This window comes from Grampus griseus (assembly GCF_964374135.1).
Source record: "Grampus griseus genome assembly, chromosome: 13".
Classification (NCBI taxonomy): Eukaryota; Metazoa; Chordata; class Mammalia; order Artiodactyla; family Delphinidae; genus Grampus; species Grampus griseus.
The window spans coordinates 79,850,391-79,875,059 of NC_139007.1; the positions used below are offsets into that span (position 1 = coordinate 79,850,391).

At 49.2% G+C, this 24,669-nt stretch overlaps 1 protein-coding gene across 2 annotated transcripts in view; it reads left to right on the forward strand.

Moving 5' to 3' along the window:
* TULP4 (TUB like protein 4) overlaps positions 1–24,015 on the forward strand; it is a 224,321-nt gene extending 200,306 nt beyond the window's left edge. For both annotated transcript variants that reach the window (XM_082669193.1, XM_082669194.1), the window contains exons 10-15: positions 6,969–7,113; positions 9,726–9,870; positions 11,907–12,000; positions 15,013–15,156; positions 17,593–20,102; positions 21,788–24,015. In XM_082669193.1, coding sequence (XP_082525319.1) covers positions 6,969–7,113; positions 9,726–9,870; positions 11,907–12,000; positions 15,013–15,156; positions 17,593–20,102; positions 21,788–21,904 — 3,155 coding nt within the window. In that variant the 3' untranslated portion in view covers positions 21,905–24,015. The remainder of the gene's footprint in view (positions 1–6,968; positions 7,114–9,725; positions 9,871–11,906; positions 12,001–15,012; positions 15,157–17,592; positions 20,103–21,787) is intronic.
* The last annotated feature ends 654 nt before the right edge of the window (positions 24,016–24,669 follow it).

A 24,669-nucleotide genomic window follows, 5' to 3' on the forward strand; every position in this document is an offset into this window, starting at 1 on the left:
AGCCTGTGGATGAAACGTGAGCCTGTCTGGGCTGGCGAGGAGCATCCCTGAAGCTGCTCCATTTCCAAAATGCCGTTAAAGTTAATGACTCTCTTAATGTACTTTCTGATGGGTTTTTAACAGCGTTTTGTGCGGCTTCAGTGTGGCCGGGTCTGTAGAGGCAGCGCGGGCTCCAGTCGGGGGAAGCTGGCGTAGGCCTTCTGGGAATGGCGACTTCCTCTGTCGGTTACTCATCAGGTGTTCACTGAGGACCTTCGTGTGCTGGTGGAGGCCATCGGAAAGTAGTAGTGAGGTGCTGTCTCCGCCCCCCAGAGGGAACGATAGAACTGGAGTTGTCAGACCTTCAGCCTGCCCCCCAGCCTCCCGCTAGCACCTTGCTTCTCCTCCTCTCTAATCCACCGTTAACTGCTTTGTAGCCGACCTCCAAGGAAAACTGCTTGTTCACCCATAGAGATTTTGGCATGGTGAACCACCCCTGCCTTCCAGAAACCCTCCTAGACTGGTCTTCCTGACTCGGTGGTGTGTCCAGGTGCTCTCTGCGTACTTCTTTCTCGGAGCCTCGAGGGAAGGAACCGTGTTCTTTTTGTTGGTACCGTGTGTGCTAGCCCGGGGCCCCCACCTGGTGACTGGCATGGCCTGCGTGTCCCCGCCAGCAGGACCTGCCAGCCCGAAGGTGCTGCCGCCTCCCTGTGGAGTCTTGCCCGTCGCCGTGTCCCTCAGGGCCCGCGGTGGTTGTCACGCCAGGGCTCCGTCTGGCCCCCGAATCTCGGGGGCCTGCGGGGAGGGAACTGAGTCATCGTGGTACCCCCAGGGCCTGACATGCACCTGACCTTGAAACGACACGAGCTGAATTGGGTTTGTTTCCATTAGTTCATCTTTATTCTCTCCACTTCCCGTCTCCCACTCACGCTCCTGCCCATTAAGCTGGGCTCTGCCCCTTGATATGTCCCCAAAGCCACAGGTCATGGGACGACCAGAGTCATCCTCCTGTCACAGTGCAGTGGGCTTTCTCAGCCTCCTTGCCCCTCCAGTGTTTTATATAGTCAATCCACCTCTGTCTGCTTTTCTTTATTCACTCAGCATCTGTGGCAACATTCTGCTACCAGTGTTACTGCATAAAATTGAAAGCAGTACAGCTGTACTTACCTTAGTCAGTTTTGTCTTCAGGAGCAGGGAGAGCGAGTAGAAGGAGTGGAGGCTGGTGAGGAGGCAGGTGGAGGCAGGAAGGCAAAGTGAGGAGAACAGGCGAGCAGTGGACGTGAACTTGGAAGGAAAATGCGTTTCAGGGGATGGGAAAGAAGAGAGCTGTTGACGATGAGCGTGGCCGACGAGGGGACGTGTGAAGAAGGGCTGAGCGGCACACGCGTCCCGGCTTCTCACGGGCGCTCTTGCCTCCCAGGTTCCTCCCGGGCACGTGACTTCATAGAGCCTATGCTCAGGTGACATCTTGAGGGGAACTTGAGTGCACAGCTTGCCTCTGTTCCCCGGGTGCATGGATTTCCTGCTGAAGAACAGGACAGAAGCCGGGGGGTGGGGGGACGAGATGTTTTATTTTTGTAGTTAAAAGAAGTTAAAAGTTGTAAAGCAAAGTGATTCAATAAGGTGTGTTTGGTGCCTACTTTGTACACGGTCCTTGAATCTCCTGCAGCTGTGAAGCAACGCCAGGGCGTCTCTGCTTTCAAGGAGTTCATAATCCCTTTTGGACGGCAAGACAACACTCGAAAAGTTCATTTAAAAAGTCAAGATTTAAATACCTTGAGACAAAAATAGAAGATGTATCACAGGCAGAATATGACTAATTACCAGCTGAATGGTGAACGTAAACGGGTGCAGAGGAGGAAAAGCTCCCTGACCAGGAGAAGCCAGGAATTGCTCATCGTGAGAAGCGGATTAACTCTTCCAAACCTGCACATCGTTGTTTCTCACGTGTGGTCCATGGGCCGCCTCCCTGTAAGTCACCTGGAATACTTACTTAAATAGAGATTCCTGGGCTTTTGCCCCTTAGGTTAACTCAGCAGGTCTGGAGGGAAGCCTAGAAATCTGCAGATTAATGGGTGTGCAGGTGATTGTTATGTTCTAAAGTTTGTGATCCACTGTTGTAGATGTTCTCCAAGCAACTTAACAGATGTTCCTCAAAATTACCGCTGTATGTTTTTATAATAGATAACATGAATCCCAATAATTTTTTTTAGCAGAAATCCACCAGTTCTCAAAGGATTCTCAAAAGGAATCCTTAGAGCTTGCGATGGACTGAATTGTGTGCCCCCCAAATTCACATGTTCAAGCCCTAACCCAGGGTTACTGCATTTTGGAGACAGGGCTTTTAGGAGGTAATTAACGCTGTCATAACGGTGGGCTCCTCATCCGATAGGATTGATAGCGTTCTAAGAAAATGAGGAGGGAGAGCGCTCTCTCTCCCCTCCCCCCTCTCCCTCTCCCCTCCCCCCCTCTCTCCCCATCTCTGTCTCTCTCACGCGCTCTCTCTTGCGTGCTCTCTTGCTCTTTCTCGCGCTCTCGCTCTCACGCTCTCTCGCGCACGTGCTCTCTCTCTCTCTCTCTCTCTCTCTATCTCTGTCTGTCTCTCTGTCTCTGTCTCTCTCTGTCTCTCATGCGCGCTCTCTCTCTGTCTCTCTCTCTCTTGCGCGCGCACGCACTAACCCCCCCCCCACATGTGCACACACCAAGGAGAGGCCATGGGAGCACATAGTGAGAAGGTGTGGGTCTGCAAGCCAAGGACACGGCCGTGCTGGCCCCCTGACCTTGGGAATTCTCAGCCAACATTACCGCACAAGCCAGTTCCCCTCCTCTCGTTCCCTTTTCCTGTACGTGTGTGGAGAACCCTGACTAATACAGACTGTAGTACTGAGAAGTGGGGTGCTGCTGGAACAGATACCCGAAGATGTGGAAGCAGCTTTGGCGCTGGGTCCTGGGTAGAGGCTGGAGGAGTTCTGAGGGACACCTTGGAAATACGGAAGTTAGGGCGATCTCTGGTGACGTCTCGGGCAGAGTGAGGAGCATGTTATTGGAAACTGGAGGAAAGTGACTCTTGTTATAAAGCGGCAGGGAACGTGGCTGAAGTGTGTTCTGGTGTTTTGTGGAAGATAAAACTTGCAAGCCAGTGAAACTGGATATTTACCCCAGGAGATTTCTGAGTGGTTTGGAAGGAGTGGCTTGGTTCATCGGGACTGCTTAGAATAAAACGAGAAAGGGGAGGACGAATTGAAGAAGGAATTGTTAAGTACAAAGGAACCAGAACTTGAAGATTTGGAAAATTCTCAGCCTTTCCACACAGGACGAGGTGAAGGCAGGCTGTTGGACATCTTGGATTTGCCGGGATGGGATGAGAGAGCTGTTTGTAGGAACGTACTCTGTTCTTCAAGAGAGAGAATGACCCCAGCGGCAATTCAGAGGTCAGCAGGGCCACTGCCGCGGTTTCAACAGGCAAGACGGCCTCAGCCCAGAGCCTTGAACCGCAGCCCAGCGTACCACGGAGGCGACACAGAGTATTGAACCAAAGGGGATTATTCTTGAGCCTTAAGGTCTAATGGAATTCCCCTTACTAGGTTTTGGACTTGCGTAGGACCCATCGCCCTTTCTTTCTTTCCTTTTTCTCCTCCCTTTTGGAGCAGGAATCCCTCCCCTGTGCCTGTCCCACAGCTGTGTTTTGGATGCACATAACATGTCTGCTTTCACTGGTTCACATCCGGAAAGGAATTTTGCCTCAGTGTGAATTGTACCTTGAGTTTCACCCACATCTGATTTAGATGATATTTACGTGAGACTTTGGGCTTTAGATGAGAGTGTTGATGCTGGTGTGAGGTAATAAGACTTTGGGGGCTGTTGGGATGGGATGAGTGTATTTTGCATGGGAGCTTGCCATGAATTTGAGCGGGGCAGCAGGGATGGGATGCTGTGGACTCTGGAGTTCGGGCTCTTAGGGGTAATTAAGGTTGAACGAGGCTGTTGTAAGCGTGGGGTCCTGATCCAATAAGACTGGTGGCCTTGTAAGACGAAGGGAAAGAAGAGATCTCTCTCTCTCTCTCTCTCTCTCTCTCTCTCTCTCTCTCTCTCTCTCTCTCTCTCTCTCTCTCCCCTCCCTCCCTCCCTCTCCCACACACACACACATGCACGCACTGAGGAAAGTCCTTGTGAAGACACGGTGCAGAGGAGACCATCGGCAAGAAAGGAAGAGAGCTCTCACCAGAACCTGACCTTGCAGGCACCTTTATCTTGGACTTCCAGCCTCCCAAACTGAGAAAATAAATTTCTGTTGTTTAAGCCCATGTCCGGTGTTTTTGCCACAAGCCTCTTGCCATAGACACCTTTGCTGTGAAAAATAAAATAACTGATTGACACTTTGGTTTGACAGTTTGGTTTCGGCTGGTTGAAATGCACTAGCATTTCTCCCAGTTAGTGACGTTACTGATGGCTTTATTGGGCTAACAGATGACGATGATTTGCCCTGAGAGTTGTTTTCCTATTTTGAAACACACTACGTTGGAGGAGAAGGAAGCCGAGGGCCTCAAAGGTGCAGAGCTGAACCCGTGTTGAACCCGTGTTTCTCGTAGAACTTTGGAACATCTATCAGCAGACGTGGGACCGTATGCCAAGAACACGAACAACAGTGTAGGGGCATTCCCAGCGCAACACAAAGCTCAGCCACAAATACGCAGCCTAGTATTTGGAAACCACTCTCTCTCTTTTTTCTTGGCCGCACCATGCAGCATGCGGGATCTTAGTTCCCCTACCAAGGATCGAACCTGTGCCCCCTGCAGTGGAATGGCGGATTCTTAACCACTGGACTGCCAGGGAAGTCCCAACGTATCCCTGTTAATGAAGGAAGAAATTTGGCAAGAAAAAAAAGTGCGGTGTCAAATGAGGAGACAAATAAACAAGCAAAAAAAAAATAACTTACGAACAAAAGACTTGGAAGACAAGTGCTTAGGTACAACCTACAAAATCAGTTATTGGCACAGTGTTGCCATGAATCAATACACGCCTTAAATGCATTCACATATTTTGTATTTCACAATAAAGTCCTTGTAATTTTGTTACTCACTTCTCATGTTTTATTATGTCCTTTCTAATGTTCCCCTTTCATGTTTCATTATTATGGCGAAATTACACGCTAGGGAGACAGCTAATACAGTAGTTACGAATGTTTGTGCCCCCATCCAAGAAAGGATTCAGGTGTTGAAATTCTGACGCCCAGTGAGATGGTATTAGGAGGTGGGGCCTTGGGGAGGTGATTAGGTCATGAGGGCAGAGCCTTTATACTCAAGAGATTAGTGCCTTATAAAAGAGCCTGCAGGAGGATCCCTGGCCCCTTCTGCCACGTGAGGACACGGTGAGAGGTCAGCAGTCTACGGTCCCGAAGAGGGCATGACCAGAACCCGGCCATGTTGGTACCCTGACCTTGGACTTCCAGCCTCTAAAACTGCAAGACAGTAATTTCTGTTGTTTGTAAGGCACGCAGTGTGTGGTATTTTGTTACAGGAGCCCAAACAGACTAAGGCTTCAGTGAAGGAAACGAGCAAACGATATGGTATATAGCAGTGGTTAACAAGTGTAGGTCAGCGTTGAGTTGTGTTACTGAACTTCCTCAGGTCTGTGGACTGGCTCTGTGCTCATGAACATGCGAAAGTGTTCTGTGAGGTCACATGCCTGTTTGAATCATGGCCAAACTTCCTTTGATCCAGGAATAATTTGCGACTAATTATAAATGAAGTAGTAGAAAGCACTGCTCGGGGCGTGGTGGAACTCAGATGCACAGCACTCTGGCTCGCTGGGTGCCGGAGCTGTGCCTCCTGATTCAGGCAGCAGCTTAAGGGGGTGAGGTAGTGACGGGCTGGGCGTCAGCAGCCTCCCTGCCGAGTTGTTCTGCTTTGCCTCCTGTGGCCTCCGAGAGGCCCCTGTTCACAGATGTCATCTCCACATGCTCAGAAACTTGGCGCCGAGTTTGGATTAACAGACTCATCCTTTCCAGTATAAACAGCCCTTTAAACGATCTAATCACTCACGTTCTATAAGTTAGTTCACGTGCCTTTTTCTATCACCTGGCAAGGCTCTCGGAGCCTGGAGGGATGAGGCTTTGTCAGCAAAGTGATTCTGAAGCACGGGGTACTTCCAGTGAGGGCAGAGCTGGGCTTCGGGGGGTTTTCGGGGGTGAGGGGTGAGGAAGGCAGCAAAGGAGAGGGGCTCTGGGGAGGACGTTAAATGTGAACTTCATCTCCTCTGCGGTTTGGTGACAGCCTGCTCTGTGCACATCATCTTCTGCCTGATGGCCAGCTGGCCCCCATACAGGCACCGCAGCGGAGCCCACAGCTACCGCCGAGTGTTCTACTGCCTGGGTCTCATTCCAGCCATTGCTCGAAGCAAGCCAGCAGCTCCTGCAGGTGGAAAAGCCAAGGCCCACCGGCAACCTTGTGGCACTTCCAAGACCACCTGGCATCCAGACGTAAACTTCTGGGAGTCCCTGAAACAGACCTGACATGGGTCTTGGTCCAGAGCAGGCCTGGAACCAACTGGGGTCTTCCTAGGTCCCAGGCCAGCAGCAGGCTCTCAGGGCAGTCACTGAGTCAGCAAGCCCCTTGCTTGGCGTGGGTTCCGGGGCCGCCGCAAGCCTGTGTGGCCCCAGGTGGCTGCCTGGTGTGTCATGAGGCGCAACAGCACAGCCGTTTTGGCTCCAGCCTTCCGCACAGTAAACAGGGCCAGACTGTTTTGTACATTCCAGAGGCGTTAAAATTCATGCCCATATTGATAGCAGTAGAAGTGCCTACTTTTGCTTAGGAAATGTAAGAGCATAAAAAGGTAGATGGAAAACAATGTCCTGCTCCTTTCTGTTTCAATCTCTAGACTTAAACTGATGGCCTGTCAGAGTCAGTCTGTCCTCTGGTTTCTAGTAATGATCATTGTTAGGGTCTAATCGACATTACTCCCCTAAATTTTGCTGGTTGGTGTCTTACCAGATGAAATCTATGGGAACAGCCTGATTTCCACGATGATTGACAGCTGCAACTGCTCAGACTCCAGTGACATTGAACTGAGTGATGACTGGGCTGCCAAGAAGTCTCCCAAGATCTCCCGAGCTAGCAAATCACCCAAACTCCCAAGGTAATTTCGGTCTTTAGGGGTGCGCTCCCTTTTTTGTGTCTCCGAAGGTGTGTCTGTTGTGTCTGCAGCAGAATCCCACTGAAACCAGCAGCTGAAGAGCACAGCCAGAGGGCGTCGTCGCCTTTCATCTGGAAGATCTGCCCGCAGTAATCACAGCTTCCTTCATCCTTGCCTTTGGGATAGAAAAAGACATCCAGTAGCAAGTCTGCTAAACGCGCAGAAATTCCAGGGGTGGTTAGCACTGACGGTGGGTGGCATGGGGTGGCCATAGCCAGGGCACTTGTTTTACCTTCCAGTTTGAGAAAAGTAAGAAAAATGTTTTTACGGTGTATGTAATGTGTTAAAGAAAGTGCAGAATTACATGCCTATAATTCTGTAACAGGGAAAAAATAGTGAACTAAAAAGAATTAGATCCTAAAGTTTGTCCTAAGGAGCGGCAGAAAGCTGAGAGGAGGTGGAAGGGGCTACGGTGTTGTAGATAAGAAACCCCACGTGCCCCATCCTGGCTCCCTGACCTGGACACCACTTTCCTTATCTATGGAAGTTAAAGGGTGGACCAGATCTTCACTAAGATCCCTCTGTGATGCTGTGCAAAACCAAGGTATAATTCACATACAGATAGAGTCCCGCCCGATCTTAAACACATAAGCACGGTGTAGTTGATAAACCAGTGTATTCACCACCCAGTTGAAGATGGGATTTCCATCACCCTGGAGGGTTCCCTGGGCCCTTCCTGTTCGATACCTGCACCATTCTGACTTCTGTTGCCGTAGGTTCGTTTTGCTTGTTCTTGAACTTCATATAGATGGCGTCAAACAATACGTGCTCTTTTTTTTTTTTGTAGGCTTTTTTGCTCAACATAATGATTTTGATTCATGCATGTCGTTGCGTATATCAGCAGTTTCTCTTTTTTTGCTCTATGAAATTCCCTTGTTACGAATATACTATAATGTATTCCATTTACCAATTGATGGATATTTGGTAGTTTCCAGTTTGGAGCTATTATGAATCAAAACCAACTGTAGATGTTCTTATACAAGACCTTCTGGGGACCTATGCACTTGTTTAGGAGGGGAGTTGCAGGGCCATGGGGTAGACATGTGTTGAACTTTATGGGAAGCTACCAAACAGTATGCCTAGGTGCCTGTACCATTTCAGATTCCCACCAGCAGTGTATGAGAGCTCTCACTGCTCCCATTCTTACCTGCAGTTGAAGGTCGCTTAAAAAATTGTATGCATTCCGGTGGGTGGGAAGCGGTATTTGGTTGTATTGGGTTGGCCAAAAAATTTGTTTGGGTTTTTCCATATGATCTTATGGGAGACCCGAACAAACTTTTTGGCCAACCCAGTAGTTTAATCCTGGTTATCTCCAGTGATTAATGATGCTGAGCAAGTTTTCATACGTTTGTTGGCCATTTGGGTGTCTTGTGTTTTCTGACTGTGAGTCCTTCGGCAGATACATGGATTGTCATACAATCTAATATGTGAATTTCTTCTTTTTTTGTCCTGTTGAGGAAATCTGTGTCTACCCTAAGGTCATGAAGACATTCTTCTGTTCTCTTCTGGATGCTCTGTAAAGTTTTAGCTTTCATGTTTCGCTCTCAGATGAATTTTATACCGCAGATTGATTTTTGTGTAAATATGAGTTAGGGGTAAATGTTTGGGTTTTTTCCCACGTAGATATCCATTTGCTCTAGCAAACTGATTGATTTCTTTTTTCATCTTTATTCTAAGCTTGTTAATTTGCAAATTAGATTATGAACTTTCCTACACTTCTGCAGTGTTTCCGCTTTTCCCGTTACTTAAGCAGAGAGGCCATTTAACACATAAGTAGTCAAATCCTTCACGTGTAAATGTCCATTTGAAGTTCCTGGGTGCGGCAGTCTCCAGAGCTGGTCCTCCTTCCTTCCGTCTTTCCCAGCGTTGAATCCCCTGCACACAGCAGCCAGGCTGGTTGTCCTCGCACGGAGATTTAACGAGCTCTGTCCCCCTCAGCCCTAGATATCTTATCAAGCTCTCAAGCAGTATATGTGAGGCTTCATGGTTTTCCTTCATAGAACGCCATCAACCTTACCATGTTCATTTTTATAATACTCTCTTTGGGGTAGATTGGCATTAAACACATATGTTCCCCATGTCATAAGCATAGGAACTGAAGACAAACTTTAGATCTAATTTAAATATTGCAGGTGGTGAAATGCTAGATAAGTCTGTTGAATTCCAAACATTATGTATTAGGAATTGTGAAATCATTGTGGTCTTAAGGTGAGAAATAACTCTTCCCATCCACCATTTCCCCGGGACTAATTTTGTAAACCCCCGGCAGAAGGCATTTCTAAACGTACTCTTCGTCAATAGGAAGTAAACGTTAATTCTCAGGGGTTCCTTACAAACGAATCGCTTCATCTAACCGCAGTATGCTTTCAATATGTGCTATTTGATATACGATTCTGTCCTTCTTTCCTCATGTTCGTAAGGCAAAAGCAGATGGGAGGGACTTGATTAAATTAAGGGCCCAGCCTCTGAGAGAGTGACACCACGGGGGGCTGCTAGAAAGTGAGGAGGGTCCGGGAGCGCCGGTGGGTGCCTGACCCGTGGCCTCGTCTCTGCAGGATCAACATCGAGGCTCGGAAGTCCCCCAAGCTGTCGCGTGCGGCTCAGGAGATATCCCGGTCTCCTCGCCTGCCCATGCGCAAGCCGTCCATCGGCTCGCCCAGCCTGACGCGGAGGGAGTTTCCCTTTGAAGACATCACTCAGGTAGTGTCTTGAGCCCCGCCACGCACCCCTCCTCGTGCGTGCATGACAGCGGCTGAGCCCTCGGGACCGTCTCCGTGCCTGGGACGGCAGTGCCCGACCCGGGCGCCCTGGAGAAGAGCCCTGGTTGCCCCCCTCGGTACCCCTGCCACCTCTTCATCCCGCTGGGCCTCCCTCCCACCTCGGGCATCCCTGCTTCTGCCACGAGAACCTTCTCCCAGGCAGCTCTGCTTGAGACATATCCTCATGTCCACCTCTGCTCCCTCAAACTGCTCCTGACCCCCCAGTGACTCCCAGTGTCTGCGGGAGCCCAGCCCCAGCTGCGGCCCCGCAGTCTGGCCTGCCTATCTCCCTCCTGGTCCCCCTCACCCCGGGGGCTACAGCCTCGCTGTTGACTGGCCTCTTCCCACCTTTGTGCCTTTGTCCTGCCTGCGTCTCCATCTCCGGGTCATCGGGCCCATCCTCTCATCTCCTCCCCCTTGTTTCTGCCTTCACGCTTCCAGATATAAGTTCACCTCCATGCCGAAGCCTTCCTTCCCTGACTCAGCCAGAGTAACCCCAAAGCATGTTGTTTATAGCTCCCTTATAACATTGCTGCGTGACTCTCTGTCTGCAAATAATTACAAGCCTGATCTCCTCCATCAGCTTATGAGCTCTCGGTGCCTATGTGTATGTGTGTGGGCAGGGGGGAGGTTTAAGTGTAATTGACCTACAACACTATGTTAGTTCCAGGTGTACAATGTAGTGATTTGATACTTCCATACATTTCAAAACGGTCACTGTGGTAACTCCAGCTGCTGTCTGTCACCTACAAAGTTACCATAATATTGTTGACTGTCGGCTCCATGCTGTACATCTCACCCCTGTGATGTATTTATTTTGTAACTGGAATTGTAGCTCTTAACCTCCCTCACCTGTTTCACTCATCCCCCCCCACCCTCCCCTCTGGCAACCACCTGTTTGTTCTCCACGAGTCTGTTTCTGTTTTGTTGTATTTGTTCATTTGGTTTGTTTTTTACAGTCCACATATAAGTGAGATCATACAGTATTTGCCTTTGTCTGTCTTACTTCACTTAGCATATACCCTCTGGGTCTATCCATGTTGTTAGCAAACGGCAAGATTTCATTCTGTGTATGGCTGAGCCATATTCCTGTGTGTGTGTGTGTGTGTGTGTGTGTGTGTGTACCACAGCTTCTGTATCCATTCATCTATTGATGGGTAATTAGGTTGCTTCCATGTCTTAATTATTTTAAATAATACTGCTATGAACTTTGGGGTGCATATATCTTTTCAAATTAGTGTCTTGGGAGTTTCACTTTCAGAACAATACCCAGAAATAGAATTGCTGAATCATATGATAGTTCTATTTTTAGTTTTTTGAGCAACCTTCATACTGTTTCCCACAGTGGCTGCACCAGTTTGCATTTCTACCAACAGTGTTGGAGGGTTCCCTTTTCCTGAGGAGCTAGATTTTATTCGTCTTTATTATTGCCCTTGCACATGCGTACACACACACCCTACACATATGTGTGGTTTGAGCACAGTGATAACTTTTTAAGTTTTTTGAAATTTAATTGAATGAAAAAACATAATTGGGTGGTCTCAGGACATAGTGGTATCAATGCAACTGATATTTCTGGGAGAAATATCAAGGCTAAGAATGGAGTCAGAGCTTGGTACCTTGTGTAATAGATCAGTGACCGGGGCAAAAGGAGAGGTGAAGAAAAATGTGCCCACGTCACTTCTGTGACCTTTCTAAGCTACCCACACACAGGCACACTGGGACACCGTCCGCCCCTCACTCCCAGACCTGAGAATCACAGCCCGTGAGCCACCACTTAAAAACAGGGCCTGGCATGCTGTAGTCGGCGTCTGGTATTGAAAACGGTGGAACGATACAGAGAATGAATGTTTCTGTCAGTGCCCACCAGCGACTTTTTAAGCAAAAAGTGTTGGCATTCTTACTTCTTAAGTGATTGATAGAAAATATGGAAAGAGATTGTGATTTTTCTTCTTTTCTGCCCCCCCCACCCCACAGCACAACTATCTTGCTCAGGTCACGTCTAATATCTGGGGAACCAAATTTAAGATCGTGGGCTTGGCTGCTTTCCTGCCAACCAACCTCGGTGCAGGTAAGCACTGCATGCATCCCAGTCAGAACTCAGGCTGAGAAATCAGTTTTGACCTCCAGTGGCCTAAAGTAAAACACGAGCTCTTACGACACCAAAAGGTTAGCATGTGCTTTACCTCCAGGTTAGCCACCGTGATGTTGTAAAAATTAGAATTATTGCTCGAATCGGGGTTTTTTTGCCAGTGGTGCTTTGATTTTTTTCTATAAGCCCTGACTGATAAAAATGACAGAAATAACCAAAAGCTCTGATAGGTTTCTGGTTATTTTGATTTCTAGCCTTTTACCGTGGGCAGATTTTGGTACCAGCGTCTCTAGGTTCTTGAGGCAAAAGAAACTTCTCAAGAAAGTCGAGAAGAGAGCATTGGAGGCTATTAGAACATGTGGGCTGACTGTTAGTACAGTTCTTAGTGGTAAATCTTTGTAGATTTCATTTCTAAGTACCAGATAAATATCCTGTCTGTTGGAAGCTTGAGACATCGGGGAAAATGGAACCAATGGAGGACAGAGCTGGGCGAGAACCCAGAGTGTGCGTCCTCCTCGGTACCCGACTTGAGTGAGTAGCACTAACGTGTCACTTTTACTCCGGGATAGTGAGGGAGGGAAATGACAGAGGTCCTTTTCCAAGTGGCTTCCTCCTGATGGCTCAGCCCTGTATGGGCTGAGCGGCTGTGTGTCCCCCACCTTGTGGGGTGGCCCGATCATTTGACACGCACACACCTCTCCAGAAGGCCGCCTTGGCCAGCCTGTGGCTGGGGGCCCCATCTTGAATGTGCTCTGTGTAACCTACTAAAACTGTTTTTTGTTTTTTGTTTTTTTTTTTTTAAATTCTGAATCTGCCTATTAGAGCTGTGTCAAACACAGATCCTTTAAAATAAATAATTCTTGCAAAGCAGACGTCAAAAGATACGTTGCTGTGTCTGTGTCTTCAGAGGCTTATTAAGTAGTGCTGCAGGTGGATTTTGAAGTTATTCAGCTTAAAGAAGAGGAGGAATAAAGGTAAAATATAAAACTGACTTAGGACATAAGAGTCGACTATCCCTGTACATAATGCAGAGAAATCTCTTAGGGTATCTTCCACAACCTGGACAGCCCCTGAAGACCACAAAAGCCTGTTCTTCAGTAGTTCAGCAGTGCGCTGCTGGTGTACACGGGGTCCTTACACCACTGTGTGAGGGCTGTGACCATCCCCATGTCAGTAAGCTGAGAACTTAGCCATCTGCTGACTGTAAACGTTGAAAAAAGGCATGAAGGAATTTACTTACTGGATCTTTTCATTCTCTCTGCCCTTATTGCTTGGACGTTGAGTAGATCCGCGAGTGGGTCAGCGAGACCTTAAGATGGGAGGGCCCGTAGGTGCCTCTGAGGCCCGTGCTGCTGCAGCACGAGGAACCTGAGTGCCCGGGACCAAAGCCTGCTGTGTGACTGTGGTGAAATCACTGTCCTAGTCACTGACCTTTTTAAAAAGAGGGTTTTAGCTAGTACCATATGTCAAGCGGAGAGAATTTTCCATTTGATTCTACTAGAGAGAAGAAATTACCTCTTGGATTTTAGAAGGTATATTACATATGGGCACCCTATTAAATACTCTGGTAAGCTCACCAGTGTGGATGGAAAGCTAGAAGTCTGTATGGCCTGGCCTGTGGTTATTAAAAGAAAAAGAGAGTGCTGTTGGTTACTTTATATTGGATAATTGGATAATAATTTGTTTCTTTCTATTAGAATGATCTGGCCTGTGAAATTTTCTATTTTTAATTTTTTACATTTCTTAATTTTAAAAATATGGAATAAATTCAGAAGGTTTAAAGGAGCATAGTTAAGCTGTCTCGTCCTCACCCCCAGCACCTAGGTTTCTTCCCCCCCTCTGGAGGCAACTGATGTTATGTCTTAATCCCTCCTGAGATTTTTAATTTTATTTCTCTTTGTCAATCTGAATGACAAAGAATAGCACTTTAATGCATGCATTAATATTCTTAAGCTATATGGCCATCCAGAGTTTTTAGGCCGAAATGCATATTCTCTTCTGTGGGCAAGGGAGATGAAAAAGACCTGTAAGGACTGCTGGGTTGGAAAAATCGTCTTAGCCCACGCCAGTCCAAGCACGCACCTTACAGAGGTGCTTCAAAAAAGGAAGCCTACTGTGCCCTGGGGCTGCTGGCCAGCCAGCCACCAGGCTGTTGGAGGTGAGAGCTGTGGAGATAAGGTTTGGCTTATCTTAACACAAAACTTAAAATAGTAATAATTAAAGCAACTCTACATATGTCACAGGAAAGAGTGTAAAGGGAAAGTTGACGGGGCAGTTTCATCCTGATTCTTATCTACCGTGAAACTTAAATTCAGATTCATTATTTTTTTCAGCTTATTTTGTCTCTAAATATTTTAGTTGCAATCTAGGCCTTCTCTTAAATGTCCCCATTAATCAAAGTAAACCTTAGTATTTAAAGAAGCATGTGGCAGTTCCCCGTAAGTGTCTATCCTGATCATGAAATTGAAATTGAAAGTCAGTAAGATAAGAATTCAGTCCTGAATAAAAGCGGCATTTCATTCCTACCTGAGTCACGTCACCCCTTCTGTCATAGTTGCCTTCAAACAGCTCCTTGACTGCCCGAGATTCCCCTGAGCTCGGCGCTCTGGTTATCACAACTATTTTCACCAAATTATCCTTCTGATTGCAAATGAGGTTTAAAAAAATATATATCATTTCCAGCTCATTCCAAAAAAGAGTGTACGTTTTTAACATTTAAAATGTGTGGTTCTGTGGACAAACCACTGGCAGAGTGGCCGGGCTAGACCGAGAATTTGTTGTCCCTGAATCTGCACTGTGTCCAGGGTGGCGGGTCGAGTGCCAGGGGCAGATGCGCAGCTGCCCTCAGGCTCTCAGCCCGCCCGCACAGATCTGTCTTCGGAGGGCAGGGACACCGCAGCCCCATTTCTCTCCCCGTGAGGGACCCTGCTGGCACCCTGGCTGCCCTCTGCTTGTCTCTGTTGACCGTGCTTTCCTCCTCCTCCCCACCAGTAATCTATAAAACCAGCCTCCTGCATCTCCAGCCGCGGCAGATGACCATCTATCTCCCGGAGGTTCGGAAGATTTCCATGGACTTTGTTAATTTACCTGTCTTCAACCCAAATGTGTTCAGTGAAGATGAAGATGATTTACCAGGTGTGTTCACGCATGTCAGCTGGTTTGTCACGAGCCCACACCCTCTCTTAGTGGGTCGTGTTGGGGGCCAGAGTGGTAGTAGTTGAGGATTACAGCACGTCAGCCTGTGCCTGCTGCCTCAGTAAGGTTGGAAGGCATGTGAGGTGTCACGGCAGAAAGGTCACACACTGTCACTAGTTTGGGGAGGAGGGGAGTTGCCAGAGTAAGGACGATGGAGGTGGAGGTGGCTGTGAGCGCTGCTGCCACCTCGTCTCACCCTCAGGGTGATCCTCCTAGTCACGTGCCTGCATAAAGAGAAGTTAACGGGACCAATCAGACATCAGAAACGAACCCTGTCTCACGGACCCTAGGCCAGCCCTCGTCCTCTCTGTCCCTGTTTAGAGAATGACGTCACGCAGATGACCCTATGCCCACGAAGCCCAGTTTCTCAAACCTGCCCCGTCTCCTGGGCAGAAAACCTGTGCATTTCAACGTCTCTCTCTTAAGTGCAGTGCAGGTCTCCATGCATAGAACAGAAGCCTGGTGTGAGTTAAAAGTAAAATCTGGTACAAGGTTTTAAAATCCCAGTTTACAGATTTTGAAATATCTATAGCATCTTAGGTTCATTTAAGCGCTTTCTAGTCAGGGGGTCCTATTTTGATTAACAGACTAGAATGAATTCTAATTAGTCTCCCAGTTATTGTCTGTGACTATTCTCAAAAGAAGTCCACCTGCAACAGTTTTATAAACACAGAGATTCCTCTGCTTACAACCAAGCAAGGTTCTGAAAGTCTCTGGTTTCTGAGCCAGAGGAACCCTGCATGGGCCACTGACTTTTCCTGTTCCTGGTCATTCTCAGACAGAAGGGCTCTAGTCTCGCCATGGGATGGGCTAGACACTGATCCCAGCTCAGGCTCTGAAAGTGAGGGAGTTGTCTGCCTTCTCTCAGCCCAGTGCTTTCTGACAGTAGCCGCCTTTGGTCCTCTGACGGTTTACCTCTCCTCATGGGTGGGGCAGATGTTCTGGACTCACGCGGCCCTGATGGGCAAGGTCTTGCAACCGTGTTAGCCTGTGGTTTGGTGAGGCTGCACACCCTTGAGCGTGTAGCCTGTGCCCTGCTAGCTCACAGCCTTGGATCTGGGAGTATCTTTTACACTTTCTCCTTATCGCCTTCCATTCTCCCAGAACGTGACTGATAGAGCTCTCGCTAATGCTCAGCTGTTGTTGTAATCGTCTGTGGTTCCCTGTGGAGGAGGGAACGTTTGGTCTCAGAGTTTAAACTCAGTGCTTCGTGACACGACAGAGACTCTTTTGTCTCATTCAGTGGGGAAGACACCTGTCGTCAGTATTCTATACCAAGAAGAGAACGTCTGGAAGAGGAAGCTGAACAGGAATAGTAGAAAACTTGGGACAGGGCCCAGATTCGTGCAGCCAGGAGATAGTTACCTCTCACAAGAGGACCCCCCGGAAGGGGAGAGTCTGTTACAGGCGCTGAGGGTGGGCTTAGCTTTTCATGAACCAGCTGGTTTCGTTCTGAAGTTCTGGTGAACGGTCAGCCGGCCTCTGCAATTAGCCTGTTAAATTCTATTTCCTGCTCGGATACTGGTTGCCACACAGCACTCAGCTTGCCGTGCTCGGTGAGCACTTCAGACAGGGCAGTTCAGACAGTGGCTCTGAGCACATGCACGTGGTCTGCAGATCAACGCTCAAATATACACTTTATTAAATCCCCACTGTGAACAAATAGGATATATTTACAGGGTTTATTCAATGGGGCTCACCTTATATACCATTTGAAATGCTAAAAAGCAGCTAAATTAGGAAATGACCCTTCCCCTCATATGCAGATTTGCTAGAGGAGTCTTTTCATTGGTTTCTCTACTGCATTTCACATGGTTCTATTTACAGAAACTTAATTGCTGTACAGATCTCAGACACACACCTGCTGCACGACACTTCCCACACTAACCAGTCCGTGACCCTGGATGAATCCACTCTAAAGAAGCCTAGGCACTGAGTCCTCAGTGGAGTTTCATACTGTACCAGGGCCCTCTTCTTGCACAAAAGAGGGGGCCGTTTTATGAATATCACAAGTTAAAAGCATCTTTTAAACACTTAATCGTTTGCCATGGTGCCATTCAGGTACATGGTACCAAATTCAGAAGGTTCAGAGGTATTTATTGAAAAGCTCTGGCAGTGCCCTTAGCTTACGGACGACTGCAGGCTGCCCTGAAGAACCCCCTGGGATTGCCTGTGTGTCCTTCTAGAAACATTTAGGGAAGTGTTGTGTAACTTGTGTGAACTGTCCAGCTTTCCCTAAGCAAACACACCTTCCTCTGTAGCGACTGCATTCTGTATGCAGAAGGACTGGATGAGTAGAGGTGTGTTGCTTATTCTGACCCAGTTTCATGGCAGTGTTTTGTTTGTAAGCAGTTCATCTTTCTAATTTCCTTTCAGTGACAGGAGCATCTGGTGTGCCCGAGAACAACCCACCTTGCACCGTTAACATCCCCATCGCCCCCATCCACAGCTCGGCTCAAGCGATGTCCCCCACGCAGAGCATCGGGCTGGTGCAGTCCCTGCTGGCCAACCAGAATGTGCAGCTGGATGTCCTGACCAATCAGACCACAGCCGTGGGCGCTGCCGAGCACGCAAGCGACAGCGCCGCTCAGTACCCAGTGGCCAGCCGCTACTCTAGCCCTGGCCAGGTGATCTTCGGGGGCGTGGAGATGAGCCGCGTCATCCCCAACCCCCCTCAGCTGTCCCTGCCACCGCCAGCACAGGGGGCCATCCAGCTGTCCGTGCTGGACCACGGGGACCGAGACCACGAGCACCTGCAGAAGCCAGCCAAGGCCCTGCGGCCGGTGCCACAGTTGGCTACTGAGGGGGACGCGGTGGTGTTCAGCGCCCCCCAGGAGGTCCAGGTGGCCAAGATGAACCCCCCACCCCCCTACCCGGGAACCATCCCCGCGGCCCCCACCACCGCGGCGCCCCCGCCGCCGCCACCGCCCCCGCCGCCCCCGCTGGACACGTGCTTGAAGAAGGGCGACTTCTCGCCCTACCCCACGGCGGCGCACTACCAGCCGCCCCTGGGCTACGAGAGGATCACCACCTTCGATAGCAGCGGCAACGTGGAGGAGGTGTGCCGGCCCCGGACACGCATGCTCTGCTCCCAGAACACCTACGCGCTCCCGGGCCCGGGCAGCTCGGCCACGCTGAGGCTCACCGCCACCGAGAAGAAGGTCCCGCAGCCCTGCACCAGCGCCACCCTGAACCGCCTGACGGTCCCGCGCTACTCCATCCCCCCGGGGGACCCGCCCCCCTACCCGGACCTCGCCGGCCCGCTGGGCGCCCCCGGCCGCGGCGCGGGGCAGAGACCCGACGGCGGCCTCATCCACGCCACACTGCGCAGGAACAACCGCGAGGCAGCGCTCAAGGCGGCGCCGCTGGCCGAGCCCCCGCGGCCGCCGCCGCACCCGCCCAGGCCCAAGGGCGCGGCGCAGTTCCCGGCGCGGCCCCCGCCCGCCCTGTACACCTGCAGCCAGTGCAGCGGCGCGGGCGCGGCGGGGAGGCCGGAGCCGGGCGCGGGGTCGCAGCCGGGCGCCGGCCTGGCGCACGCGGCCGGCACCTCCCCGCTGACTTCCCAGTCGTCCTACAGCCTCCTGAGCGCGGGCGACGGCGCCCGCGAGCGCGCCGACTACGTCAACTCGGCCTTCACAGAGGACGAGGCGCTGGCCCAGCACTGTCAGGCCGAGAAGCCGCTGAGGCACCCCCAGCTGAGCGAAGCCGCTGTGGCCGTGAAGCGGCCGCCCCCCTACCAGTGGGACCCCGTGCTGGGGGAGGATGTTTGGGTTCCTCAGGAAAGGACAGCACAGACCGCGGTGCCCAACCCCCTGAAGCTGTCGCCTCTGATGGTAGGTCAGAGCCAGCACCTGGATGTGTCCCGAGTGCCCTTCGTCTCCCCCAAGCCTCCCGCCAGCCCTACTGCCACTTTCCAGACAGGCTATGGCATGGGAGTGCCCTATCCGGGAGGCTATAACACCTCCGCTTTGACGGGGGTGCAGGCTCCCTGCTCCCCGAAAGACGCTCTGGCCTCAGCACAGTTTGCACAACAGGAGTCCGCAGTGGTTCTTCAAACGGCCTACCCGCCCAGCCTCTCCTACTGCCCCCTGCCCCCCATGTATCCGGGAAGCAGCGCCTGCTCGAGTTTACAACTGCCACCCATCGCCTTGCACCCTTGGAATTCCTACAGCGCGTGCCCGCCCGTGCAGAACCCCCAGGGCGCTCTTCCCCCCAAGGCGCACTTGGTGGTGGAGAAGCCCCTCGTGTCCCCGCCGCCCACGGACCTCCAAACCCACCTGGGTACAGAGGTGATGGTAGAGACAGCAGACAACTTCCAGGAAGTCCTCTCCCTGACGGAGAGCCCAGTGCCCCAGCGGACAGAGAAATTCGGAAAGAAGAACCGGAAGCGGCTGGACAGCCGGGCCGAGGAGGGAAATGTTCAGGCCATCACTGAAGGCAAAGTGAAGAAGGAGGCTCGGACTTTGAGTGATTTTAATTCCCTGATCTCCAGCCCCCGCCTGGGGAGAGAGAAGAAGAAAGTGAAGAGTCAGAAAGACCAGCTGAAGTCGAAGAAGTTGAATAAGACAAATGAGTTCCAGGACAGTTCGGAGAGCGAGCCGGAGCTGTTCATCAGCGGGGACGAGCTGATGAACCAGAGCCAGGGCAGCAAGAAGGGCTGGAAGAGCAAGAGGAGCCTGAGGGCGGCCAGTGAGCTGGAGGAGTTCAAGTGCAGGAAAGCCAGCGAGAAAGAGGACGGGCGGCTGGGCAGCCAAGGCTTCGTGTACGTCATGGCCAACAAACAGCCTCTCTGGAACGAGGCCACCCAGGTGTACCAGCTGGACTTCGGGGGGCGGGTGACCCAGGAGTCGGCAAAGAACTTCCAGATCGAGCTGGAGGGGCGGCAGGTAAGAAGCCATGTGCTGGGGTGTGGCCCGAGTGCCACTGTCTGGTCCCGACAGGTCTCTGGACTTTGGCCTTCGGGAGCATTTTTATGAAGGCCAGATGGGAAATGTGGGAAACGGCTGATGACTCTTAGCTGGGGCCGGTCGGGCTTGTAATTTTCAGTGTGCCTATTGCTATCTCTTCTTTATTTCTCCCCAAAGTAATGCATGTCCTGATTTTTTGAAGTCAGATGGTTCTGTGAGACCCATGAGGAAAATAGCAGGCACCTGCCCACTGCCCACAGCTGCTCTGCAGAGGCCAGCTCTAACAACTAAGTCTGTGTGCTGCTTCTGGTGTTTGCCACCGTACTTGCGAAGAACACATTCCTACTTCTATCTCTTGATTTTGTAGTTTGGGGCGTCATGTACTGACTTCTTCCTGAGCACCATAAGGGTTCATTTTCTTCACCCCAACGCCCCCCAACAGGTGAACTTTCCCTTCCCCCTTTTCGCAGGTAAATCAGTAGTCATTGGTCCCCTCGTTGTGCCACTGAATATGGTTCATTTCTGAGCCATGTATTAGGGTTTAATTACAGTTCCTTTTTTATCGTGTAGTCTTTTTACTCAAGACGTAATAACTACCCAGTTTTCATTTGCTTGTCTTTCTGTGTTTCTGTTAAGTCCTTCCGCAGTTCTCTGGCAGAACATACATCTCTTCTTGGTGCACTTGAGCACTTTGCATAGTTTGTCAGTTCTTCCTGCGCCAACCTGGAATTGTTGCTGGGGTCCCACTGCATAGCTGTCGTTCTGGGACTGCCCTTCTCCACCATCCCGGAAATTCCCTTCACCGCTCATATTTAAATCTCATCGTCATTAATTCGCTCAAGAAATGATTATTGAGCACTTGCTATGTGCCTGGCAATCCTCTTGGCCAGGAGTTGGGAAATTACGGCCTACAGGCCCATCCAGCCTGCAGCCTCGTTATATAAAGTTTTACTGGAACACAGCCTCGCCCATTATTTCAGTACTGTCTGCGCTGCTTTTGCCCTGCAGCAGAGGTTCAGTAGCTGTGGCAAAGTCCATATGACCTACAAAGTCTAAAATGTTTTATCATCAGCCCTTTACAGAGAGTTTGGGAACCCCAGTTCTGAGTGCTGAAATTTAGAGCACTGAGGAAAACAGAGGGAGATCTCTGTCCTCCTGGAGTTTACAAAAATGGAAGAAAGACCATAAACAAATATGTGTAACAGCATATAATAACATGATACAGTGTGGTCACAGTAAGCACTGGGGTGACAGGAAAGCAGGTGCAGGAGGTGGAGTGCAAGGGGGACCACGTGTGCTCTGCTCGGTCCCTCTCTGAGCAGCGTGACATCTGACATCACAGGTGGTGGTTCTCTTAAGCCTCTTTAGCCTGTAGATTTTCTTCTCTACGTTTTCTTTCTCCTTCTGTTTCCTTGGTGGAGAAACCACTTCCTTTGACCCGCGGAGCTTTCCACGCTCTGAGTTTTGCTTGTGGCCTCCCCACTGCACGATTTAACGTGTTCTTCCATCTGTTTTTCCGACAAACTCATAATTAGATTGAGAAGCTTTTCAGAGTCGATTTTGTTGGCAGAAATATCTCACAGGCCGCGCTGTCTGCTTCTATCAGGAGCCGCAAGGAGGTTTTCCTTTAACGTCTTTGCTTCCCCGCCCCACCCTCACCCCAGGTGATGCAGTTTGGAAGGATTGACGGCAACGCGTACATCCTGGACTTCCAGTACCCCTTCTCTGCTGTGCAGGCCTTTGCAGTTGCCCTGGCCAACGTGACCCAGCGCCTCAAATGAAGAGACTGGTGTGGGGAGGAGAAAGCGGTCTGATCGCAGACGCTGGAGGAGCCTGCACGGCCTGGTGCCCGGGGGACCAGAAGACAAGGGCAAAACTGGAAACGTCTGTCAGGCCCAGGGGAGGGCACTGACCTTTCGTTGTTGTTTGTTTGGGTTTTTATTATCCTTTATTTTTTTTTTCTTCTCTTATTTTTTTAAACAAAAGTAAAATACAGGAGAGCGGTGTTTGCAAGCAAAGGGTGCGAGGCACCTATCTGGTGGTGTTTAGGAGGCGTGGTCGCTGTGGGAATGTCCTACTGGGTTTGCTTATGTCGGTGACGGAACAAAGGGCCCTTCAGAGGGAAGGTTAGACTGCCTTCTCACCTGCTGTTCTTCTAGACGAGGAGTGTGCATTGTTTTCATTCTCCACAACATCTAGCTTTTATTATTCCTCCAACATCACTACTAGTGTAAATATAAAAAACTTGTTAAGAAAAACACAACCAAAAAATCCTGAAGGTACAGGTTCTCTTGGGGGGGGACAACATTTAATTCACGCATATTATGTTATTCCCCCAGAGGTGACTTGATTAATGAGGGGTATTTTGGCAAATGCACTGTGTTTGACTAATAAAAGTAGGCGTTTTACGGGGGTGCTATTACCAGGTATAAATACGATTTGCTCATGAGCTCGTAGGGGAAAGGATGAAGGGCGAGGAAGGATCTCCTGCAGGTTTTCACGCAGGTGGCTCACACGACTTGAAGCAGTACAAGGGCCACGCTCCTCTTCAGAGGAGGTTTACACTGAAACCTCCCCTAGTTTCCTAATACGTCAGAATTCTGTTGGTTCAGCGATCATTCAGTCTGATTGACTTCGGGAGAAAGATCCCCGAGTAGTGTGGTGTGGGGCAGCGATTTTCTGGGCTGCGGTGGTGGCTCGTTAAGAGACCTGCTGCTGAGAAGTGGGCTTCACTCCCTCTCCCCTCTCATTGTTGAACCTGGGAACCGTGCCAGAGGCGGTGTCTTCCCCATTAGGTAACACTGTTCTATACTTGCTCTTTCTAAAAATGCTGACAACGCTGATTTGAAAGCACTCCTTTCCTCTTTGGGGCTGTATTAAAATTCAGTTGGTTAGAGATGTTTTCCAACAGATTAGAAATGTAGCAAAAGAAATGTTAGGCATTTGCCAGGGTATGAAAAGATAAGAGTTATAATCAACTCTTGACAAGAGCCCCACAAGCTTTTCTAGAAAAAAAAAAAGTTGTTTATTAACTTACAGACTGTTTACTGAGGAGATAAACCACTGGGAGAATGTGGTTAAAGTTACAGTACTTAATGTAGTTGGTTGACTATTCTTTGTTAATTTCAACAACAACAAAAAAAAATCCAGAGGTTCTCTTTTCCCACCTCCCCCTCCACGGAGGGCAATACTCAGCCCTGATAACAAGACCCAGTTCATCGTTTTCAGTTACTGATATCTGTGATGTTGTTTAGGGCAGGAACACAAGAACTGTGTACCAGTTTAGGGTCCTAAATTTGGATTTTGTTTGAAAACAAACAGGTGGAAGATACTGCAGAAACGTTATTTTCCCCCCCCAAAAAAAAAATTTGTTTTCCATCTTCTGTTTTAGTTTAAAAATTAGAAAAGAAACAGGCCCAATGCAAGATGACATCACTTACCATTTTCTTCAGACCCAGCAGAAACACAGGTGAGGTTTCACATATGGTGAAGGACATCTCCCAGCTAACACCAGAGCTTCCCGTTTTATATTTTAAAATATTGAACCAGATTCTTTGGTGGGTAAATATTTCCAGAAAGAATTTAGCAATGTATTCAGAATTATATAATTCTTTTATATGAGTTTCTGTAGCTTAACATGATGTTTCAATGCTTATTATCAGCTGTGCAATAATGGTTATAGCCTATTTCTAAATAATTTAAATGCAGTTCCTCTGTTTTATTGTCCAAAAGTTAATTATTTATCTTGCTTTCATAGTGTTTGTAGGAATTATTTTGTTACTATGTTCTGGTGAGTTATGCCCACTTTATTATTTATTTAGAAAAATAGTATGTAATGACTTATTTGGTGGCAGTATATTTTGCTGCAAGAAATAAAAAGGATGTGATAGAAGGTTTTTTTTACTGGACAATTTGTAACTTTTTCTAATTGGGAAAAATTCCTATTAATCCTTTAAAAGCAATTCTTTTTTTTTTTTTTTCATTTTGTGGTATCAATTATATAAAAGGAGAAGATTTCTTTGAGATAACATATCCTAAAATGTTATTTCCCCTTCTGTTGAAAACTTTATTTTTAATGAAAATAAAAGGTGAAATGAAATGAGACTTAAGAGAATGAGAGTAGCACAAGAAAGGAATTATAGTCGTAAGTTTCAGTTCTTCAAGTTCTGACTGGGTTTTGAGATGTGAAGACCACATTTTAGAACTTTTCCTAATAAGAGCAAAATACAGAGGGAAATCCTTGGAATGAAGACTCCAGATGCGTGAGTGAAGAGAAAGTGAGTGTGTGTCACGAACAATTAACTAAACTTCCTGAATTCTTAGCTCCCTCCCCAAAGGACCTTTTCCCCACCTGGGGACAAAGGCCTCCGTCTGGGATCCGCCTCTGGGTGAGCGGCGGTCGTCGCTCAGCTCTGCGGCCCTGGCCTGAAGGAAGACATAGTCCCCAGTCCAGTCAGACAGGCGTCTGCAGCCGTGGCGACGCGTGTCTTTTCACTTAATGGTGACGTTTTCACTTAACTTTAAAAATGCTTCCATTCGGTCAGTC